Below are 19,425 nucleotides of genomic sequence, written 5' to 3'. Positions count from 1 at the left end.
GCGCTGGAAAAGCGAGTGAGTGTCACTCAGCCTAGTCGGTTGCATTATAATGAGCCGTTGCCGTTGACCTTTTGACATTTTACAACTCGAAAGCCGAAGCCGAACACATGTGGCAAGTTCAAAAGTTGACAGCAAATTGACTGTATTTATAAACATTTTAAAGGCGTCGCATAATAAAAAAAAAAGAAACGAAGGAAAACTGAAGCAGTTCACGCCCCCCGAATGAATTTTAATATGCAATTTTTATGATTATTGCGCCGGGGGGAAAATCTGTGGCATCTGTGCAGGATTTGAGGCGTTTTTATGATCGGTTCTCTCCCTCCCGTGGGCGTTACAACTCCGCATTTACGGTGGCATTTTGTCTACTCATTAAAACACTGACCATCCATAGATCGTTATTTACTGTTTCGTTTAATTAGTTAAACATGTGATTCATGCACCCGAACCGTATCGTATCGCATTTCCAGGCAGGAGTCAAACTGCATAGTTTGTCCTGTGCGTCCACTTAGAGAAAGAAAGATCAAGAAAATATCAACAAGAAATGTTAATTATAACATTGCAGACATCTTAACGAAAGAACTGTTTAGTTTCAATATGAAGTAAATTATTATTTATGAACTTTTTCTCTCCCAGTGTACCCGAAATCAATGGCCCATCAAAATTAGTTACGTTCACATTAGCCATGGCAATGGCCATGGAACGTGGCCCGGTCAGCTTTTTAATTAGTTTTGGACGCCTGACAGTCAAAAGTCGTCATTTTGCGGACACAAGGTTACCCGAAAATGGAAAATGGCGAGCGGAAAATGGAAATGAAAATGCAAATACAAATGCACATGCAACAGCAAATGAAATTTTGCGAGCAACATTCTGACACGAGGATACAACTCTTCATTAAATTCATTTCGCGGATTTGCAACCGATGGTGATGATGATGCACCGCAAACATGAGGATGATGATAATGGCCAAGTCAGAAAGAATGTTGTCCATGTGTTGAATCCACGTGAGAATGGAAACGAGGATGGAGCACAGGTGTCCCTTTGGTGAACTCTTTCCCCAATTTCCCACGCACTTTACTCACAGCTCATAATTAAGCCCAAGTCATCAGCCGAGTTCCCATCGTATCCATATGTAGATCCAATCCCAATGGATCCCGATAATCACACGCGGAAATGCCTCGTTTGTCCGCCGACAACCCATCGAAATTAAAAAGTGCTCGTCAGTGGCAAAGACAAACAATAAACCGGAGCAACAAGGGGGCGAGAAAATGGGAGAAAATCGGAGTGGCACATTTGAGTTTTCAATCAGGCTGGCATTGAGGCGTTACTTGCGACACGTCTGGGCCTTTGGGGTTGCAATAGTCTCTCGCTTTGGGCCACGCATCATTAACGGCTTTTTAATTGGGAATTACGGCGATGTCTTGGGAGCCCTGCCTGTCCTGGCTGCTCTCTGCTAAGGCTTTCCCACACAATCGATTTGATTTGCTGACATAATATTTTCTCTACTGATTCTTTTTTCCCTCCGCTGGTGCTGGTTTTGCCCCGTTTTTGGAAAAAGCCAAATGGCAGTAGCAGGACTTTGACTCATTTCCTGATGTTATTTTTGCATTTGGCAGCATTATTTTTTCATTTTCCAAAAGCGTTTCTTTCTCTCTACTCCGGCTGCTGGAATGTCTTTTTATATTTTCTTAATTTCAGTAAAGTTGCCATGCATATGTCCTGGGCTCAGAAAGAAAAGGCAGATGCAGCAGGAAAGAAATTCCACATAAATGCAGTTTCCTGTAGCCCGGCTTTATGAGTGTGTATGTGTTTGTGTGTGTGTGTGTATGTGGCTAAAGCATTTCAGGTTGCAGTGATAGCATAAATAAAATAAAAGCACCAGGACGAAGCCAAAGATGAGGGAAAAGCGCGTGCCGAGCAGAACGTGAAAATATGCAAGAAATTCATGCTATATACTACACCATACCGTACTATATAGTAGTGTGTGTCTGTGTGAAAAGCTCGCGTTGAGCAAAAATAAGAAAAATGGAAAAGTCCTCGTCTGCTGCCGACGCTGTTGCAATATTTCTCTTAATGTGTTGCATTAATTTCACCAGCATAAAGATAAAGGAACAAAGAAAAACTGTCAGGCGAACAAAAAGGCGGGATTTTGCTTCTTCCACTCTCTCCTCTGCTTTTTTTTTTGTAAAGAATCACTTTAACCAAAATACTTTCTGTCAAGCCACTCTCTTTTAATGGTCCTCACTCGACCCTATTAGACAACAAAATTCGTTTGAAGTGGCAAAAAGCGTTTCCATATGTCCTCTCAGCGAATTGCTCTAAAAACCCTGAAAATTTTACGCGAGAAAGAAAGCCTAAAGCCTTTCAGTTTTCTATTGCTATGGGGAAAATGCAGTTTTTACTCACCTTTGCTGAGCTATTTTTTCTGAATTTAGCAAAATATATAAATCACACAGCCTCAATGACCCCATGAAAGTTGCATAATGAGATTCAGGAACAAGGATGGAGAAGTGGGTGGAGCTGTGAATGCTGAAAAGTTGATTGCATCCTCTTTTCCGTCCCCTTCTCCAATGTGCCAACTGACAAATGCAGACGGAGCATCCAGACTCAGCAGCCAGGCAGCCAGAACAAAATTAAAGCAGTGCTGGCTGGATGAAATTAAATGAAAAACACATGACTGGAGCCCGTGGCCTGTGGCCAGTTGTCCGTGACCAGCCGGCCGCAAAAAGTATCTTTAATCGGATTTTAATGGAACGCTTTTAAGCAGCAACGCCACCTGAGAGACCCCGGGCCAAAGAAGTGAACATGTTTCCTCATTTTTATTCCTTTTTCTCCGTAACCGGAATATATATATATATGTTTATTCACCTGCCCACCACATCTTCCTCAGGATTGCATATCTCGTAGTTGCTTGAATCGTTTGCTACTCAGCATCAAAATTATTCGTGCCTGCCACTCGGTGGGCAGCAGGAATATCAGGCGGTACAGAACGGATGCCAAATCCGGAAGAGTGACCTCTTGCTCACCACGCAACATTCCGGCCACCACTCGCTTGGCCACATCCTCTCCGCTGATCAAAGGATATAGATCATCGATTGCCATAGAATGTGTCAGCTGCGTTATCTCATCGTTGGTGCGCAGAAAACATGGCAATACGGTGGTCACATGGATGTCCTTCTGGTTCTCCAGAGCCAACTCCATTCGCAGGGCTCTCATGTGAGCCATGGTTCCAGCCTTGCTGGTTGTGTAAGCCGTACTGTAGGGCAAGGGGAAGACACCTGAGAAATGGTTTTAGTCATCAGAAGTTTTCAATATTTTTTTGAGAAAAATCTCACCTGCCAGAGAACTGATGGTGACTATGAAACCTTTGCGCATCGCCTTCATTGGTGGCAGGAAAACAAATTTCGTCTAAAGGAAAAGAAAAGATTTAAAAGAAAAAAATCTTTCTAAGCAGAAAAGCCACTTAACCCTTAAAGCCACTCTTATTAAAATTATACGGTGCATTATGCATTAATCTTAACAATCTGATAATAACCAGCTTAAGGGCATTAAAAATAATTGCCCATAAAAGACACCCATTAAAAGCATTTCTCTTAATTAGATCTTACCCAGAAATGTGACGTAAGGTTAACGTCGAGCATGAGCTGGACATCGGCCGGGTCCGGGTTTATTAAGTTACGGTGCAACATGACGCCTGCATTATTAACTAGAACAGTCACTGGGCCCAGATCATTAACCACCTTGGCATTAAGTTCAACCAGTTCGTCGTGTTTGGTTACATTAGCCTAGGAATTAATCATTTAATTGATATTTATAATTAAGTAAATAATTGAAGGGCTGTAGGGCCGTTTGATAGCTCTTAGAAACCAGTTTGGCAAGAAACCCTTGATCGTAAGAATTTACCTTGTACGCCTTGGCACGAACGCTATAACTTTCTTGAATTTGCTTGACAGTGCTCTCGGCTCCAGAGAGATTGATATCCACCACGGCAATGTGACAACCCTTCTTGGCCAGCTCCAAGGAAATGGCACGACCCAAGCCATGACCAGCTCCAGTAACCTAGATCAAGGAATTGATATTATATAAAGATTTAGACGGGAGTAAAATGCTATGGAAATCGATCTTATTACTACAACCAGAATTATTGCAAAGCTGGCTTATAATTTTCTTAACAAACAACTAATTATTTCGAGAATGACATTTCATAAAAAAGCTTGCATGATTATTTTTAATTAAACTTAATAAAAATAATTAAGTCATATCGATAGTTTTTTAAATTAAAAAATAGAAAAGCTGAAAGTAAATAAGTGAGATCTTTGCCCTATATAAGCAATTACAGTCGTAAATTAACAATGATTCTTTTCTTGTTGCCAAATTCATATCGCCGGTTATTCCAGTTTGTTATTTATGTTCTTGAAGCACCAAATATTTTGGGAGTACACAAATTTTTGGGTTTGTCATTGAAATGTAAATAAGTTTTTTAATACAAAAGTCACTTTTTAAAATATATGTTAATTCTTTAAAAACTTTGATGTTTTGTATATAAAATTGGATTTTACGCTTAAACATTCAATAACATTTTATATTAGTCAAAAAGTTAAAAATATCATTTTATATTATTATACAAAAATTTTAAAAAGCGAAATTTATAAAAAATACTCTCCTTATTGTCTTCTCACTTTAAAGTAATACTCTCTCGAAAGTCAATTTATGCAAATATTGTTTACTTTAAGTTATTTTGTTTCTTTCTTTTTGGCTTAAACTCACCACGGCCACTTCTCCCTCGATACTTTTTGACTTTGAGCAGCAGCAGAGTTTGCCGATCAGCTGGCTGAGAATAGCGGCCAAAATGAGTAGTGGAGTTATAGCCGCGAGGCCGATCAGTCCGATGAAGGCCTGAAGTTTAACCAGTACTTCCGACATTGCTTTTTGTATTTTGTTTGTTGGCTTTCCGCCGATTAGAGCAACGACCGTACCGAGAGAATGTCGAAAACGCTTTGAATCGCAAGTCGCGAATCTCAAGCCAAACAGACGCGGATTGAACGTCGAAAACTGGCTGGCCGTCGAGATTGCATTTCGTGTGATTCCACAATGACCCGGTTCGGCAATTAGCCGCGACTTCGAGTGCTTTTAATAAATACGAACGTGTGGCAAGCAACGAAATAGCAACCCATTTACCACATATCAAAACCATAAAAAGAGCCTGGAATTATTTAAGGGGACAGGGAGCGAGCTAGCTAGCATTGTCAGCAAATAAATAGAAAAGTCACCTCCTGGACAGATGAGGCAGTTCGTGGCACTCATGGCAGTTGCCGCGGTAAGTAATGTTCAATATGGGCACACAGCAGCAGCAGCAGCAGCAGCGGCGGCAGCAACAACAATAACAACACCAGCCCATTAGTAATAAATAAAAGCAATTTTTTGTGAACTACAAATGTACAACGGCTACATATGCATATGAGCATCGAAAACATATATACTTACACAAACATTCTGGGCTCCAGCTCAATAAAAAACAGAGAAAAAAGACACAGAAAAAAAGACATCAAGAGATGCCAACGAAAAAATGATTTTCTGACAATAAAGTCGATATCCATAAACGAAAACGAGCCGAGGCAAAAAAAAAGAAAGTCAGAGCACCAGCGCATATATAGAAATCGGGAAAAAAGAAACTATATAGACAGCCAAAGGATAATTTTATAGTGCGGGGGAAGAGGAAGGGGTAATGGGGAGAATAGAGCGTGACAGGGCGAGTGCCGGCTGTGGTTTTAGTTAAAAATAACAAAGAGCGAGCGACAAAAACGAGATTCGTGAAATATGTATATTTCATATTCAGTTTTTTCTAGGGTGCTTAAGCTGCTCGATAAAGCTTGCCATTAATCGGAGGAGTAATGAAAATATTATCAATTGGGTAATATGCAAGAATATTTATAGTATTTACTACCATGAATAAATTTCACTTTTTACAAAGCTATAAAGTTTGATATTCATTTCTGTTTTATAGAAATTTAAATAAGGTGATATCACTACATCAGCATATGTTTTGAGATACTATTGTTTTTAATAAGCGATGTGAGATTCTCTTAAAATGATTTTAAATATTTGTAAATATCTTTATTTTAATTAGATTTTAAAATTTCAAAAATTTATCAAAGGGTATTCATTAGTTGCTTTCCCAAAAAAAACCACAGAATATTACCCATCACATCTCTTTCTTCTCCCGCTCTGGCAATGGCATTTTAATAGAGTTTTAGCCGGGCTAAGGTGCTGCAGCAATCGTAGCAGGTTAACCCCCCGCTCCCCTCCACCTAACCTCACCCCTTTCTCCTACAGCCCGCTTCTCTCCCCACTACCCCCACTTGCGACACTTTTGTTTTTGTATCAATTTATTGCACTTGGCGCACTCGAGGGCATGTGTCGATCGCTGGCGGAATAGCTTTGGTTCACTGAAAATGAAAACGACCCCAAAACCCGCCTCCCCATCCTCTTAGCCACACATATGCGGCCTGGAATTCTCCTTTGGCTTCATTTCCATGCATTTTGGCGCAATTACGAATTCAACTTCTTGGATTTGTTTTTCATTTTATTTTTTCATATATATATATTTACTCCACACTGCACGTGATGCAATTTTGTATTTATTTAAGCGAACATTTCGCTTTTGGATGTTGCCAAAATCGGGTCACACTTTGTGCACGTGGTGCCGCGCTTTGCATGCGACTTTTTTGCGGCTATTGGGTTTCGATGATTTATGGCCAGGGCGTCTGCGTATTTGGAGGAGGAGGAGAAAGGAAAAGCAGGAGCTGGATCAGGAGCACAAGCACATGGCACTGGCTGACTCCTTTCCATTTACCAGCCTTATCGGCGGTGGCAAGCTATAAAGATACAGATACTCGAGCACACCGCTGTGAGCCCCTTAATTGTCAAAACTCCGTGCCACTCAACGCTGTCCCGACAACAACACTTCAGCTTCAACTCAAAGGTACTCAAAGAACACTGGCGGTAAAGTGAAGAGTGCCAGGGCAGTGCTGTCAAAGTATGAAACAAAAAACTAGCCAAGTTTGAAAAAAAATTAGTAAATTAATTAATAAAGATTTTTCTTGGCTATTTTACACTAATAAAAATATCTTAGAAATATATAGGAAGTCTTCTACGTAACCTACAATAACAGCTTGAAATTATTTAAAACTTCGAAGTAGTAAAAACCATTAATAAGGCTCAATTGTAAAGTATTAAAAATTCTAAAAATTCGAATTTTTATAAAGGAAAAAGGAACATTCCCTTAGAATAATCCGCAATAATTTCAAAATAATAATTAAAGGATACATACAAGTAAAAAAATAAAAATACATCACAAAAATTAGTTATTTTTGATCAAAATATTTTTCTACATAAATTTAATCATAATTCCATGAAGAAAAAAGCCAAATTCTACTATAAAATTCCCTCAGTTGACTGCACTGCTGAAGAGTTTTAACCCGCAGCGCCAGAAAAAATGTAGTAAAGTGCTTAAGGTAAAGGATTAGTGGTGGTTAAACCTGTGCACCGAAGTTTCCCACGGCAAAGGATAACCCTGCCACCGAGCAGGAAGGAGTGAGATTGCTGAGCCGCAGATGGCGGACGAAAGTGAAAAGTGTGGAGAGTTTGAGTGCTCAAACGCGTTAATCTCGATGGCATGGCTCTTCGTTTTTTCCATTAGTTTTGTAATATTTCACATTAGCATGTCCCGGGCACTCAGAGCTTAGGAATCTTGTAAAAATACAAGAGTCAAACCAAAGAAGAGAAGGGACGAAAGGGGGAAAAGGCGAGGCAATTTCTCAGCGCAACTGTCAACACCAATCTGAAGTGCTACTGCAACAACAGAAACGGCAGCAAATGCAGGACATAATGAGACAGCCACGGATAACAGGCCATTTCGATTATGATCCTTGAACATGTGTTTCAGTTTAAAGCAAAGGCAGCAGCAGCAGCAACAAGTACAACTGGCAACTAAGTAAATAAATTAGCTGGTCGTGTAATGCGTAAGAATCTAAAAGGATCGAAAACATTCTGCAACACGACACCCGGCCAGGACTCCAACTAACAGCTACTGCATCTACTCATCCCGTCGAATGTGTTTGTTTAGGTGCAAGGGTAACGGATTCTCACGCCTGCCAGGAGCATCCGCATGGATGTACATATATGTATATCCAAAATCCACTTGTACCCGCACACTGACAGTCGAATGTCATAATTCAACAAAAGGAGGCAAATGCAACGGCAGGTTGCCAGGATAATCAAGTTGCAGCTCCCTGTTTGTTTAGCTGAGGTTTTCCTCTGCCGCCAGTCGAACCCCATTTTCGTTTCATTTTCTTTCCTTTTTTTTTATAGCTCCCGAAGATTTTATTGGTGCCGCCGCCCGGAATGGGAATGGGATAATCCTTATTGACATATTTATGCACGGTTCAAGCAACGAAATGGAAATTTTTGGCGTCGCATGGTTCGCCGGCATTTGCCTTTCACGGGGGCGTGGCACTGGGCTAATGGGCACCACATGTAAGTGTCTCTAGGTGAATGAATTAATGTCCCGCCTCTAAAACACTCGAGGGGTGTTCACACGGAGAAAAATAGAGAAAATGCCTTCATTGTAAGGTAATAAACCTTGAAAGAATATCTTTGAGATTATGGAAAATCTTATCCGACTAAATTATGTATAGTACTCACTTTTTTCTTTAAACAACAAAACAAAGTTTAAACAACTTTAAATTTCCTTCTGTGCATTAGCATTTTTAGTCAGAGTTCGAGTTCAAGGTGCAGCACATGGCTGTCGAGTTGTGTGGGAATTTTCTAAGGAAAATACGTTACGACGGGCCGGCCAACACCTGTGTCAATGCGGCAGAGATCGGGCGTTGCGCTGCTTAATTCTTGTAATTAATTTTCCGTGCCACAGACAGACGCATTCGCACACACAGGAATAAACACACAGACAGGGCAGACACACTGACAGAGGGAAAGGACAATGGAGGATGTCCTGATGCACGGCATTAACTGAGCATGCAAACGATGCGTCAACGATGGTCCTCGGCCCAGGCAGCTAACGCTATTATTTACACAACAAACACTTGTAATTACACAAAAGGGTGGTGGGTGAACCAGGAGCAGGAACAAAAACCGAAGCAGGGGAACGAGGATGGGAACCTGAAGCAGGACGGAGCCGCAATTAAAAGCGAAAGGATAAACACAAATAAATGAGCGACACAAAAGGGGCAGACAAGACAAGCTGAAGGCTGCAGCTGACTTGGCTGACTTGGCCGACTGGGGCTAAGACAAAGGCAACACTCTGGGCCGAAAGACAACAATGACAAGCGGACGGCATTAAATAATTGCTCATACACGAGTGCTACGCACAAAGTCAGTTAGAATAGAACAGGAACAGGAACAGGACAAGCCGAGCAAAAAATTGTCCAGCACGTGTTGCAAGCTTGGCTGCAAGGACCAAACCCAACCGAAGCCCCTTCCACCTTTTCGGCTCGGTGTGTGAAAACTAGTTAACAGCTTTTATTTACTTGGCAAACAGAGTAAAATGTTGTAAAACAACAAATGCTTAAGCCGCAGGATATAAGCATAACAGCACTCACAAGCACACACGTCCTTCCACTGCAAGGAAAATGCCAGGATTAAGAAACATAAATAAGTTTTCTTTCGTGAAATGTTCACCATTACGCATTTTCAATTGCAAAAAGTATTAGGTTTAAAATGGGTTCTTAAGATTTCGACCATTAAGGGTAATAAGTTTAAATTTATTTTCATAAATGATAATCTAAATATCTTAGGTCAATAAGGATAATCCAATCAGAAGTTTAGTTTCTTACATTCAGTTCAGTTTTCAGTCTTCCGTTTTCTTACAACCTTTTCGTGAATAAAACTTTTCCATCTTTCCCCATGAATAGAAGTTAACACTTTCTGATATTCGTATATACTTCTCTTTTGTGATTACAATAAATATTTTCTGCCAGTGCATTCCACTCAGGGACACGAACATGACCAGCTTGGCCAAAAAGTCCACGTTGTCCACTGTGGTCAGCGGAATGGAGACGGCGCTGCTGATGGAGGCGAGAGCGTGCAACTGACTGCGGGGCTCGGACATCTCATAACCAAAGTGAAAAGTTGGAAAAACAATAACAGGCAACGATGCGGGGCACACATGTCCTGCCTGAGCAATCGCCTCCAAAGCAGTATCCTTCAGGCCAGGATGGCCACGACGAGGGAGAAAACCCAGGCATCCAGAACTCTGCACCGTGACAAAGTTTATGAACCACAATGGCGAGAGAGGGAGAAAGAGAGAGGAAAAGCAGCTCACTCAGCATTCGCCTCGGCTCACAGGACACGGTCAACGTGGCGTATGCACAACGTCCAACGGACAACAAGTACTGGCCTTGTAAACAGGCCGCACACACATAAATTATATGCCTTTATTTAGGCGAAACAATGTAAAAAGCAAATGCAACTTGATGACAACAACAGGCTGCCTAATGCAACAACAGAAACAGAAACTTTCGGTAAACAAACGAGGCAAACTAAGCGATTTTCAACTAATGACGTCGACCAGAAACCAAAATGCATTGAAAATGGGGCGGCAACAAGTTGAGCCTTGGTTCTTAACTGTGTGCAAAATTCAATGACCAACCGATGACAACAGCCTCAAGATCTATGAAAAACCAGGATGGCAACCACTCGAACTGAAGGATATTGGCAAGGAGATATGTGCATATATGTGTGTAGGCTGGGCGTTGACAACAAAAGCCTGCTTAATGGCAATAATAACAGATTTTAGCCAACCACAAAGAAAATGTCAGTGTAGAGGCATATTTTTTGGCCAGAAGCAGGTCGGTTAATGGCCAGTAAGTGTGGCAGGAAGTTCGCTTCAGATGCACAATGTTTGCTGTCCATCGTGTAGTGACGACACATCCTTGTGTGTCCTTGGACTTGCAGTCCACTTTGAATGAAAATTCATTAAGTGAAAATGCATAAGTTGGCAGAAGAAGAAACAGGAACTGTGGCTTCATCCTCTTAATAGCCAAAAGGAGACCACATCGTTGAACAACCGCAGCTCCCCATTTCCATCAGCCAGTCGATTGGCTCAATTTGCCTTCAATTAAAAATAAATTGAGGCACCTTGTTCTGCGGCTAACTAAATAGTCGCCCCGCATTCGGTGTTCTCTCCCCCTTTTTTTTTGAAACGGGGAACGCGACCACCGCAGTATGGGGCCAAAAAAATTGATTTCAACTTCGGTTGCCGACGCGTATTTATAGGCTGAATTGTCATTTTCCTCTTTTTTTTGGTTTTTGGTTCTTTTTTTTGTTGTATTTACTTCATCACAATCCCAACAAAGAGTTCTCGAAAAGAGCGCATAAAACAAACAAATCATGGACCGATACGCACACATAAAAATGCATAAATATTCTATTTTGAGTTGACATTTTGACAAGTGAATATGAATATTGCAGGCGCAGCGTACAATTTATAATTGATATGTATAAATAATGGACAAAGCTATTTTGTAAATGGGTTTAATGAAATGAACGAGTATAGCCCTTGTAATAGGTCGCCAATTACAAACAAGCCAAAACAAACATCCAGCCAAATAGAAGAGATGCACTTTCAGGTGACCTCGATGGAAATATATTAAAAATAATTTCATTACTTTCAATTTTTGCTTACATTTGCTTGGTAAACGAATATTTTTTAATATTTTATAAACTAGCTAAAAAAAACCTCAATTATTGACATAATTTAAATTCAAGTTATTTTACTTTACAATACACCCCTAGGCTCAGTACAGTTGCAAGCATTGAAATAAAATATACTTAATATATCACATTTTCAGCTAACTGCACTTTCAATTAAATTAAATTAGTTTTTGCTTAGTAACTTTAATTATGTTTGATGGCAAAACAAACTGTAGAAAAATTTGCTTTACACTTCTCAACTTGCAGCACCAAATAGCAAGCCAAAAAATGTGTGTCATGTTTGAGATTTCCCTGTCCCGGGTGACACAAAATTAAAGTCAATTTTGGATAGTGTTTGCCTGCCTTCAAAGCCCCGATGATGGAAAGCGAGGAACAGCTGCAGCTGGAGCTGGACAGGATTTCTGGAGCAACTCGCGAGGTTACCAACTTTGTTGATCTTATGGAACTTAGCAACAACTCGGAGCGTCTGATTGCCAGTGTCAACTCAAGCCTGGAAGCCCTCAACTCCGCACTCGATCACCTGGAGGAGCGAACGGAGAATGTTCTCGTAGAGCTAAGGCGGCTAATTGGCACGGAATTGAGGGTGCAGAGTTCACATGATGGTTGCGGAGATCCTGATGCCAGGGTGTAGGCGGTGAACTCAAAGAAAATTTACAATTTAGTGAAATAAAATATTAAAATAAAACACCGTTTTTTTCATTATAAGCTTTAAACTTTTCCTAATCGAATTTTTAAGTATGATAATTTCATAGGAATCCTATTGGTACATCTTTATAAGACATGAAAAGCCGTCAGTTTTTCTGTGTCGAATCCAATAGGGATTGAAAAACTTCGCGGGGGCATTAAAGTCGGCAGAAGATCCATAAAACGGCCGACAGTTTGTTTGTTTTTTATGAGAACTGTAACCCTAGCACACAAATAATTAGTGAGCTATTTTTATGGATCAGCAGCCTCGCCGCTGCGCATGCGCATGGAGAACACGATATTGAATACTGAGTGCCGCTGGAGTAGGAGGAATCAGGTGCTGGGGGTCTTCTTCCACAATCTTAATTAGAATTTACATACTCCAAATATTGTGTATGAGTCTGTGTATGTTGTTGTTGCTATTTGTGCACATGTTGCATTGCATTTGAAGAACTCGTCGTGCACTTAATCACTTGAGCCGTCGGCACCATATGGGGTCCTTTTTTTATGTTTTTTGTGTGTTGTGCGTCGAGCGGCATCTGGTGCATGGAATATGGACCGAGCGGTATAACCTGTTAGCCAGATATGCGGATTGAGCCGAAAATTATGCCACAAAGCTGACGCGCAACTCGACTGCGTTTAATTAACAATTAATAAAACTTTTAATTTTCCTGCAATTGGCACTGAACTCCGCCGATGACAGCGCTCAATATTATGTTAATGCCAGTGAGGCAGGAGGAGGAGGTTTATATATAGTAAGTGGGGAATTGGATAATGCCCGCAGATCCCAGCCATTTGCCCTGGTAATTCTTCATTAATCAGCGGCCCAATCATTTACGTAAATCGAAAGCGCGTGGAAAAGCGCAGAGCCACCAAACCTAATTGCAAGTTATGAATATCTCATCGGATATTAAATCGATGGCCGGCATTTAACTCCGACAAGCCACGTCCATGATGGCGATGATGATGGTGGTAGCCCATGATGACGCTGGAAATAATAATGAGGACGATGTCGATGAATGGGCTGAATGGTATCGTTGGCCGTCCGTTTGTCCCGCCGGAAGTGGCGACACTTAATTGCGTATTGAGTGCATTTTCAATTTTTATTGAACTGCGCCCAGTCGAGCCGTTGTGCTGCGGTTTGGTGCTATTGAATCCGTGGCAAGCGCTGCTGGGAAGTATGCTACGAAGTGGCGAATGGCAACCAGATCCGACAATGTAGGCGTGGCAATGACTCCCCACCGCACTCATTAGCGGTATCTAGTAGACATTATAACCAAGCAATAATCGATGCTCGAACTTGTCTTCTTATCAGGTGGCGCACATGCAAAAATATTCCGATTTACCTTTCGCAGATAAACGATGAAGTCAGTCTTTAGAAGCCATCCCGGCATACCGGTCGTATAGAAATGAGAGCCATAAACTGGTTAACTATTGCTCTAGTGACCTTGCTGGGTCACCGAACTACTGGCCTAGAGTTTGAAGAATGTTCCAGTGCCCCACAAATGGGAATTTACGTGGCTAGTTCGAGTAATTGCTCAAAGTATATTTATTGTGCTGGGCCGGGCTCCTTTGAAGCCGAGTGCCTAGCTGGCCATTACTACGATGAGAAGTTGGAACGCTGTCTGGATCGGAAATTGGTGAAGAGGTGTCAGGATCCTTCGGTCACCACCACCGCATCTCCTTCGGTGGTTAAAAAACCACCAATACCCATTGCTGCTCAGAAAACGGAACCACTGACCATAACCTTACGACTTTTACCAAATGCCGGACCTTGTTATCCCTATATGGTATGCTATGAAGGAGCGGGACTAGCCAAGGCTTGTACACCGGCTCATCTGGTTTCCTGCAATCGTGTTCAATCCACGGAGAATATCTCCAGTTGCCAAACAGGAGTCTATGGATTCATGGCACACCCAAGGTATTGCGCTTACTTCTACTATTGCTCCAGTGGATCCAAGCTGATCCATCGGTGTCCTTCGAACTTCACCTGGCACTACGAACGAAGATCCTGTGTCCAGCAATCCGAAAAGAAGTGCTATTCCGATGGACTTAAATTAACAAAAAAGAAGGCAGTTACTAGAAGACCAACCAGCAAAATTTCTAATGTTAGAATATAGATTTAATTTAAGTTAAAGTTTCGTATAAATAGCTACACATATACACCTAGCGTAAGCAACAGTTGAATTAAGAACTGCAAATGGGAAACAAACAAGAGCTCTCCGCGTAAATGCTTTTGGGTGGGGGCACACCTTCTTGGACTACTCTTCTTTTTATGATTTTTCTATTTCCAGTAAAACAGGTGGGAGCTGCGAACATCGAAGTGGTAGAAGCGCAGCAGCATGTAATCCTGCCACTTGGTGGGCAGTAGTCTAAAGCGAAGGGACAGCAATAATCGTTAGGAATAATCGTTGGATACCTGGGCTAATTCAATTCTCACCTGAGCAGCCATACACTGAGTGCAAATATTTTTGGCACGTACACCATGCGCTCGTTCAAAAGCACGCCCTTGACAATCTTCTCAGCCACGTAAGGAGTGGGCAGACCGGGATAGCTTTTCGCTATTCTATAAGAAGGAGTCAGCTTAGATCTAAGGATAAAAATATAACATTAATACTCACCCTGCATCACTGAGCAGGGGAAGATCTCCGCTGGTCCTCATCAAGTAGGCATTGGCCACTGTGGTGCGAACGTAGTCGCAGTCGGACAAACGTAGTTCAGCTCGTAGTGACTCCATGAAACCCTCGATTCCGTATTTGGTGGCCGTGTATATACCTGCTCCCGGCAGAGGAACTAGGCCTGATTGGAGAATAGAGTTATAAATCCAGTAGTTTTGTTTCAGTAACGAACAAGTTAACTTACCCGCCAAGGCATTAACTGCTATCAGATGACCGGACTTGCGGGTTATCATCTTGGGAAGGAACTCCTTGGTAGTCTTCAAGAGAATATGATTATTTAATATCCAATAAATCATAAAAGAAAAGCAGGAAATCTCACCATAATGTAGGATCCCAGATTGAGCTGCAGGATGGTGTCGATTTCATCGCTTTTCAAGGTGGGTGTGGAGGTCATGGGCATAAGGGAGGCATTGTTGACCAGTATGTCCACAGGACCCAACTCCTTTTCTACCTTGGCGGCCATCAGTTGCAGTTCGCGCGGCGAAGATACATCGTTCTGGAATAAATATATTTCTCAAGTGAAAAAAAAATAATCTAGATTTCTCAGTAATCTCACCTTATAAGCCTTGGCCACACATCTCGGTATCTTGGATAGCAATTCCACCGTTTCGTAACATCCCTTGGAGTTGACATCAACGACGGCCAACTTGCAGCCACGACGGGCCAGTTCCAAGCAGATCTCACGACCCAGGCCGCTGCCTCCTCCGGTCACCTGGGTTTAAATCACAGGTTACTCACATTATACTCAGTCAAATTAATTAGCTTAATTTGCAAACAATCAAATCGAGCTAATGTGACTTTGCATTGAACAAAAACCTCATTTACGGACAATTATGTGAGCAGCAGCGGCGACTTATGAATGGCATTACTCATACGCTCGGTGGGCCGACCCTCTGGGGCACAATTGAGTGACTTTTGACCGTAATTAAAGAGCACATGGTGACCTCAGCTCGCGTTTTGGAAGTGAGCGTGTGGGGGTGGTCGGGGGTATTGTAACCCGGAATGAGTTCAATTCAAAGTTTGGCACGTTAGTGAATAGCAAATAAAAAACAATAACAAATGCGCAATTGTGTTGTGGTTATAACATAGCTGAAGAATTTCAATATCATATGCAAATTAGCAGAGGCAACAGCAGTTAAGTTTTATCTACGCATCTGAGAGATCCCCGGCATGCTTCCCAGATACTTTGGCCCTCCGAAAGTTCCACTCTAGGTTGTTTACAAACGTCAGCGATCGAAAACAAAAGTGAAGTTCCTGAGGTTTGCATTTTTTGCGCTCTCTCTCTGTTCATCTTGCCATAAATATAGCGACACACAAAACCAGTTTACAAAGGGTCAGAGGCGTCAAAAAGGGGGTCTTTCGTGAGATGAAATAACTCAAATTCTCCAGCAGTGATGTCAATAGAACTTTATCAACGAAAGTCAATCTTCTAATTAAGTTGTTTCCCACAGCTGGGTTGAGAATTCAACTCCCCTTCCCAGATACACCTCTGTGCAACCACAAAAATACTCGTATCTGTATCTGAGAAAACGATATCTGAGGGAACAATCGAAAAAGCCGAGACTAAAACAAAAATCCAGCCATTATGATTCATTATTGCGCTACGTGAGACGCTTATGGCCGGCACACGCCCACGTTTAAAGCCTGAAAAGCATGCTAATGAGTTCCGAATTCGATCAGGTTCTTTACGATATATGGTGAGCATCGGAATCTTCTGCTCCGTATGCCTACACACTTGACCTTGTCCAGTGGCGTTGGCGCCCTCAACAATTGACTTTTCCATATTTCGACGCCCCAAGATGCATATGCGATCAATAGACCACGATATGCTTGCCACGAACATGAATTTCAGTTGGAGATTTCATTTGATTGCAGCGTTTTACAGGGAAATGATGTCACATTAGCTGACCGTGGCACCAAAGACGCGTTTCTGTGTGGACACAACTAAACAATTGGCCAACTAACCGAGCTGGTACCAAATGCATAAATATTTACTTTAATAACACAATCCTAAGCGATCGGCCGCACCCTATGGCAGTGACATCGAAAAAAAGAGAAGAAAAGACATTATAAAAAAAGAAAAGAAAAGCGGGAAAGGGGAAAAGGTGGGTGAGCCAAAGGTGGGCGTGGAAACCGGAGGCAGCCACTGGAAAAGGAAAGTGCGTGACGTTTCTGGCTGGCTGCATGGCCTCTAGATACAAGATCTCATAGATACATTTTTACACAGAAAAATATAAGATATTATGTTGAGATTATTACAGTATGACTAGGTCATTTTCAAAGATAGGAAGTAGTGGGATCTTAACCCAGTATCCAGCCTATTATGACAGTTTAATCATTTTTAATACCTTTGCGCCCTTACTTATTATTCATCTTCATTAAACATGATTCACTTTAGTAATATATATCAATTCGATAAGGTATCCAACTGCATTTTCCCAGTGTACCCATGTCAGATGTGTAGCCTTATTAATTGCTCATTTGCCAGACGTTCATTGCAGCCATTTGTTAGCCAAACGATGCATTCGAATCCATCTTACCAGTGCCACCTTGCCACTGACATCCTTCTCCTTTAGACCCAGGGCAAATAGGTAATCCAACAGGTGCTTGAGGAAGACGGCTAGCAAGACCAGTGGCAGGAAAAGCAGAAAGATGATGACTTTCAGATTGAAGATGGCCCGGGTGGTCTCATCATTGCGATGCGCCTGCGCAGCCGCCTGTGTAGCAGTGGGCGTGGCCGAGGCAGTGGGTCCAGTTACCGTTACTGAACCAGCCGGAACCGCCGTGGTAGTACGCGTTATTGTGGTTGTCGTTGCCGTTTCCACCATCACTCACAGTTTGTTGCACTCACAAAGATGGCTAATAAGTGGGATATATTTATATATATACAAATATATATATATATGTTTTTTGTTTAGCCCAGAAATTTTCGCGGTCAAAGCAAATATGGCACTCGCGGCGACTCCAAAAAAACAGCTGCAACGCGTCGAAGATGAGGGAGCAGACTAAAAACGCCAACAACCGACTGCGAATGCCAAACTACGTGTACAAGCTTTCGACTCTACAGCAGTATTTCCCCATTGAGTGAAGATCGCCGGGCGCTCGACGTTATCTGGTTTTCGTATCTACGACTGCAGATTTGAGTGGGCAGCACTAGCACCTTTGAGTGGAATTGCCACGAGTGGAGTTACTGGATTTCACCTGACGTCTTAGCCGGGCTTTCTGTTTTAATGGGCTTTTGGCTATATACTCGTATTGTTTTCCCCACGCGCACAGTGGGAACTGCGGCTGGAGATGATCTCCGATAAGCGAGAGGTCTCCCATGTTTGCTTTCCCTTTATCTGGTCCGGAAAGATGTGGAATCTAAACTGGTTAAAATGATAAACAACAAGCCTACTGTACAGCTCCTACTAAAAGTCTCAAGATCTCCCTTAAATCATAAGAATTATAATGAATCACAACCACCCACTGTGCGGCACTTTCGAATTGTCAACCTTTTGGCACCCGCCAATCACAGAAATACTCAAATATTTAATTGGGCTTCTAGGGTGAGTGCATAGCTGGAGAAAATTTCAGAGAGAAAAATTAGACATCCACCTGAAGTCTAATAAAAATGAGTTCAAAAAACTTTAAGTAAGTTTTTAAATCTCTTTCTGAAATTGGCTTATTTCATATTAGTCATTTAGTTTGAAAAAATTAAAGGAAAAGAAAAAAATAGTACCCTCTGTAGGGGAATTCACAAGCTCTGATTTCATAACATTATTTATTAGAACAGAATGACTAATATCATTTAAATAATATGATATAATAATTGTTACACTTTCTGCATCTATTAATCATTTAAATTTCATTTGACATGTGCTAACATGTTGACTGCTAATGCAGAAAACTTTGTTATTTGTTCTCTGTGCAATGGAGACTCTCGCCTTAATAGAGCTCAACTCAAGTCCAAAACCGCTTCGCTTATCACTCACCGAACGAGAAATGAGTGAGATGGCTGTTGAGCGCTTTTGTCGACCCATTTTCAAGGTGCCAAACTGGTAGGCCGCCCGATGTGGAAGTGGTAGCCAGGCGAAAAAGGAAAGGCCCCAAATGGAAGTTGATACATCCGCTTTGGCTGGATTTTAGCCACCGGTGGCTTCCATTGTATTACAATTAAAGCATATTAAATGCCCTGTCCTAGGTCAATGAACAGCGATCGGTGGGCTAGAGTAAACATTTAGCTGCAGCATGTGGCAAAAGCTAAAGTCGCCTGCAGCTGCGGCACAGTGTCAACATCTGGGGTTTTTTTATATTTTTTGCTATCTTCTTATTTTTTTTTTTGCATCTCCGCACA

The 19,425-nt window shown here is 41.7% G+C and overlaps 4 protein-coding genes across 4 annotated transcripts; 2 read left to right on the top strand and 2 right to left on the bottom strand.

The window, feature by feature from the left end:
- Positions 1-2,801: 2,801 nt before the first annotated feature.
- On the bottom strand, positions 2,802-5,004 carry LOC108115578 (estradiol 17-beta-dehydrogenase 11). Its single transcript, XM_017227089.2, has 5 exons — positions 4,765-5,004; positions 3,901-4,056; positions 3,606-3,782; positions 3,333-3,405; positions 2,802-3,275 (listed from the first exon to the last, which is right to left on the bottom strand). Exons 1-5 carry the CDS (start codon positions 4,918-4,920, stop codon positions 2,884-2,886), a joined length of 954 nt encoding a protein of 317 aa, XP_017082578.1. The 5' UTR covers positions 4,921-5,004; the 3' UTR covers positions 2,802-2,883.
- Positions 5,005-11,949: 6,945 nt separating this feature from the next.
- LOC108115590 lies at positions 11,950-12,407 on the top strand. The gene has a single exon (XM_017227103.2). It carries the CDS (start codon positions 12,083-12,085, stop codon positions 12,356-12,358), a length of 276 nt encoding a protein of 91 aa, XP_017082592.1. The 5' UTR covers positions 11,950-12,082; the 3' UTR covers positions 12,359-12,407.
- Positions 12,408-13,774: 1,367 nt separating this feature from the next.
- LOC108115724 lies at positions 13,775-14,560 on the top strand. The gene has a single exon (XM_017227298.2). The coding sequence runs from the start codon at positions 13,821-13,823 to the stop codon at positions 14,529-14,531; it is 711 nt and encodes a 236-aa protein (XP_017082787.2). The 5' UTR covers positions 13,775-13,820; the 3' UTR covers positions 14,532-14,560.
- On the bottom strand, positions 14,516-18,332 carry LOC108115723 (short-chain dehydrogenase/reductase family 16C member 6). Its single transcript, XM_017227296.2, has 7 exons — positions 17,630-18,332; positions 15,646-15,801; positions 15,409-15,585; positions 15,274-15,346; positions 15,033-15,210; positions 14,852-14,977; positions 14,516-14,783 (listed from the first exon to the last, which is right to left on the bottom strand). The coding sequence occupies exons 1-7, from the start codon at positions 17,915-17,917 to the stop codon at positions 14,696-14,698; spliced, it is 1,086 nt and encodes a 361-aa protein (XP_017082785.1). The 5' UTR covers positions 17,918-18,332; the 3' UTR covers positions 14,516-14,695.
- Positions 18,333-19,425: the final 1,093 nt, after the last annotated feature.

Source organism: Drosophila eugracilis, unplaced genomic scaffold (assembly GCF_018153835.1).
Source record: "Drosophila eugracilis isolate 14026-0451.02 unplaced genomic scaffold, ASM1815383v1 contig_75, whole genome shotgun sequence".
Classification (NCBI taxonomy): Eukaryota; Metazoa; Arthropoda; class Insecta; order Diptera; family Drosophilidae; genus Drosophila; species Drosophila eugracilis.
This window is presented reverse-complemented; position numbering and strand designations above follow the sequence as displayed.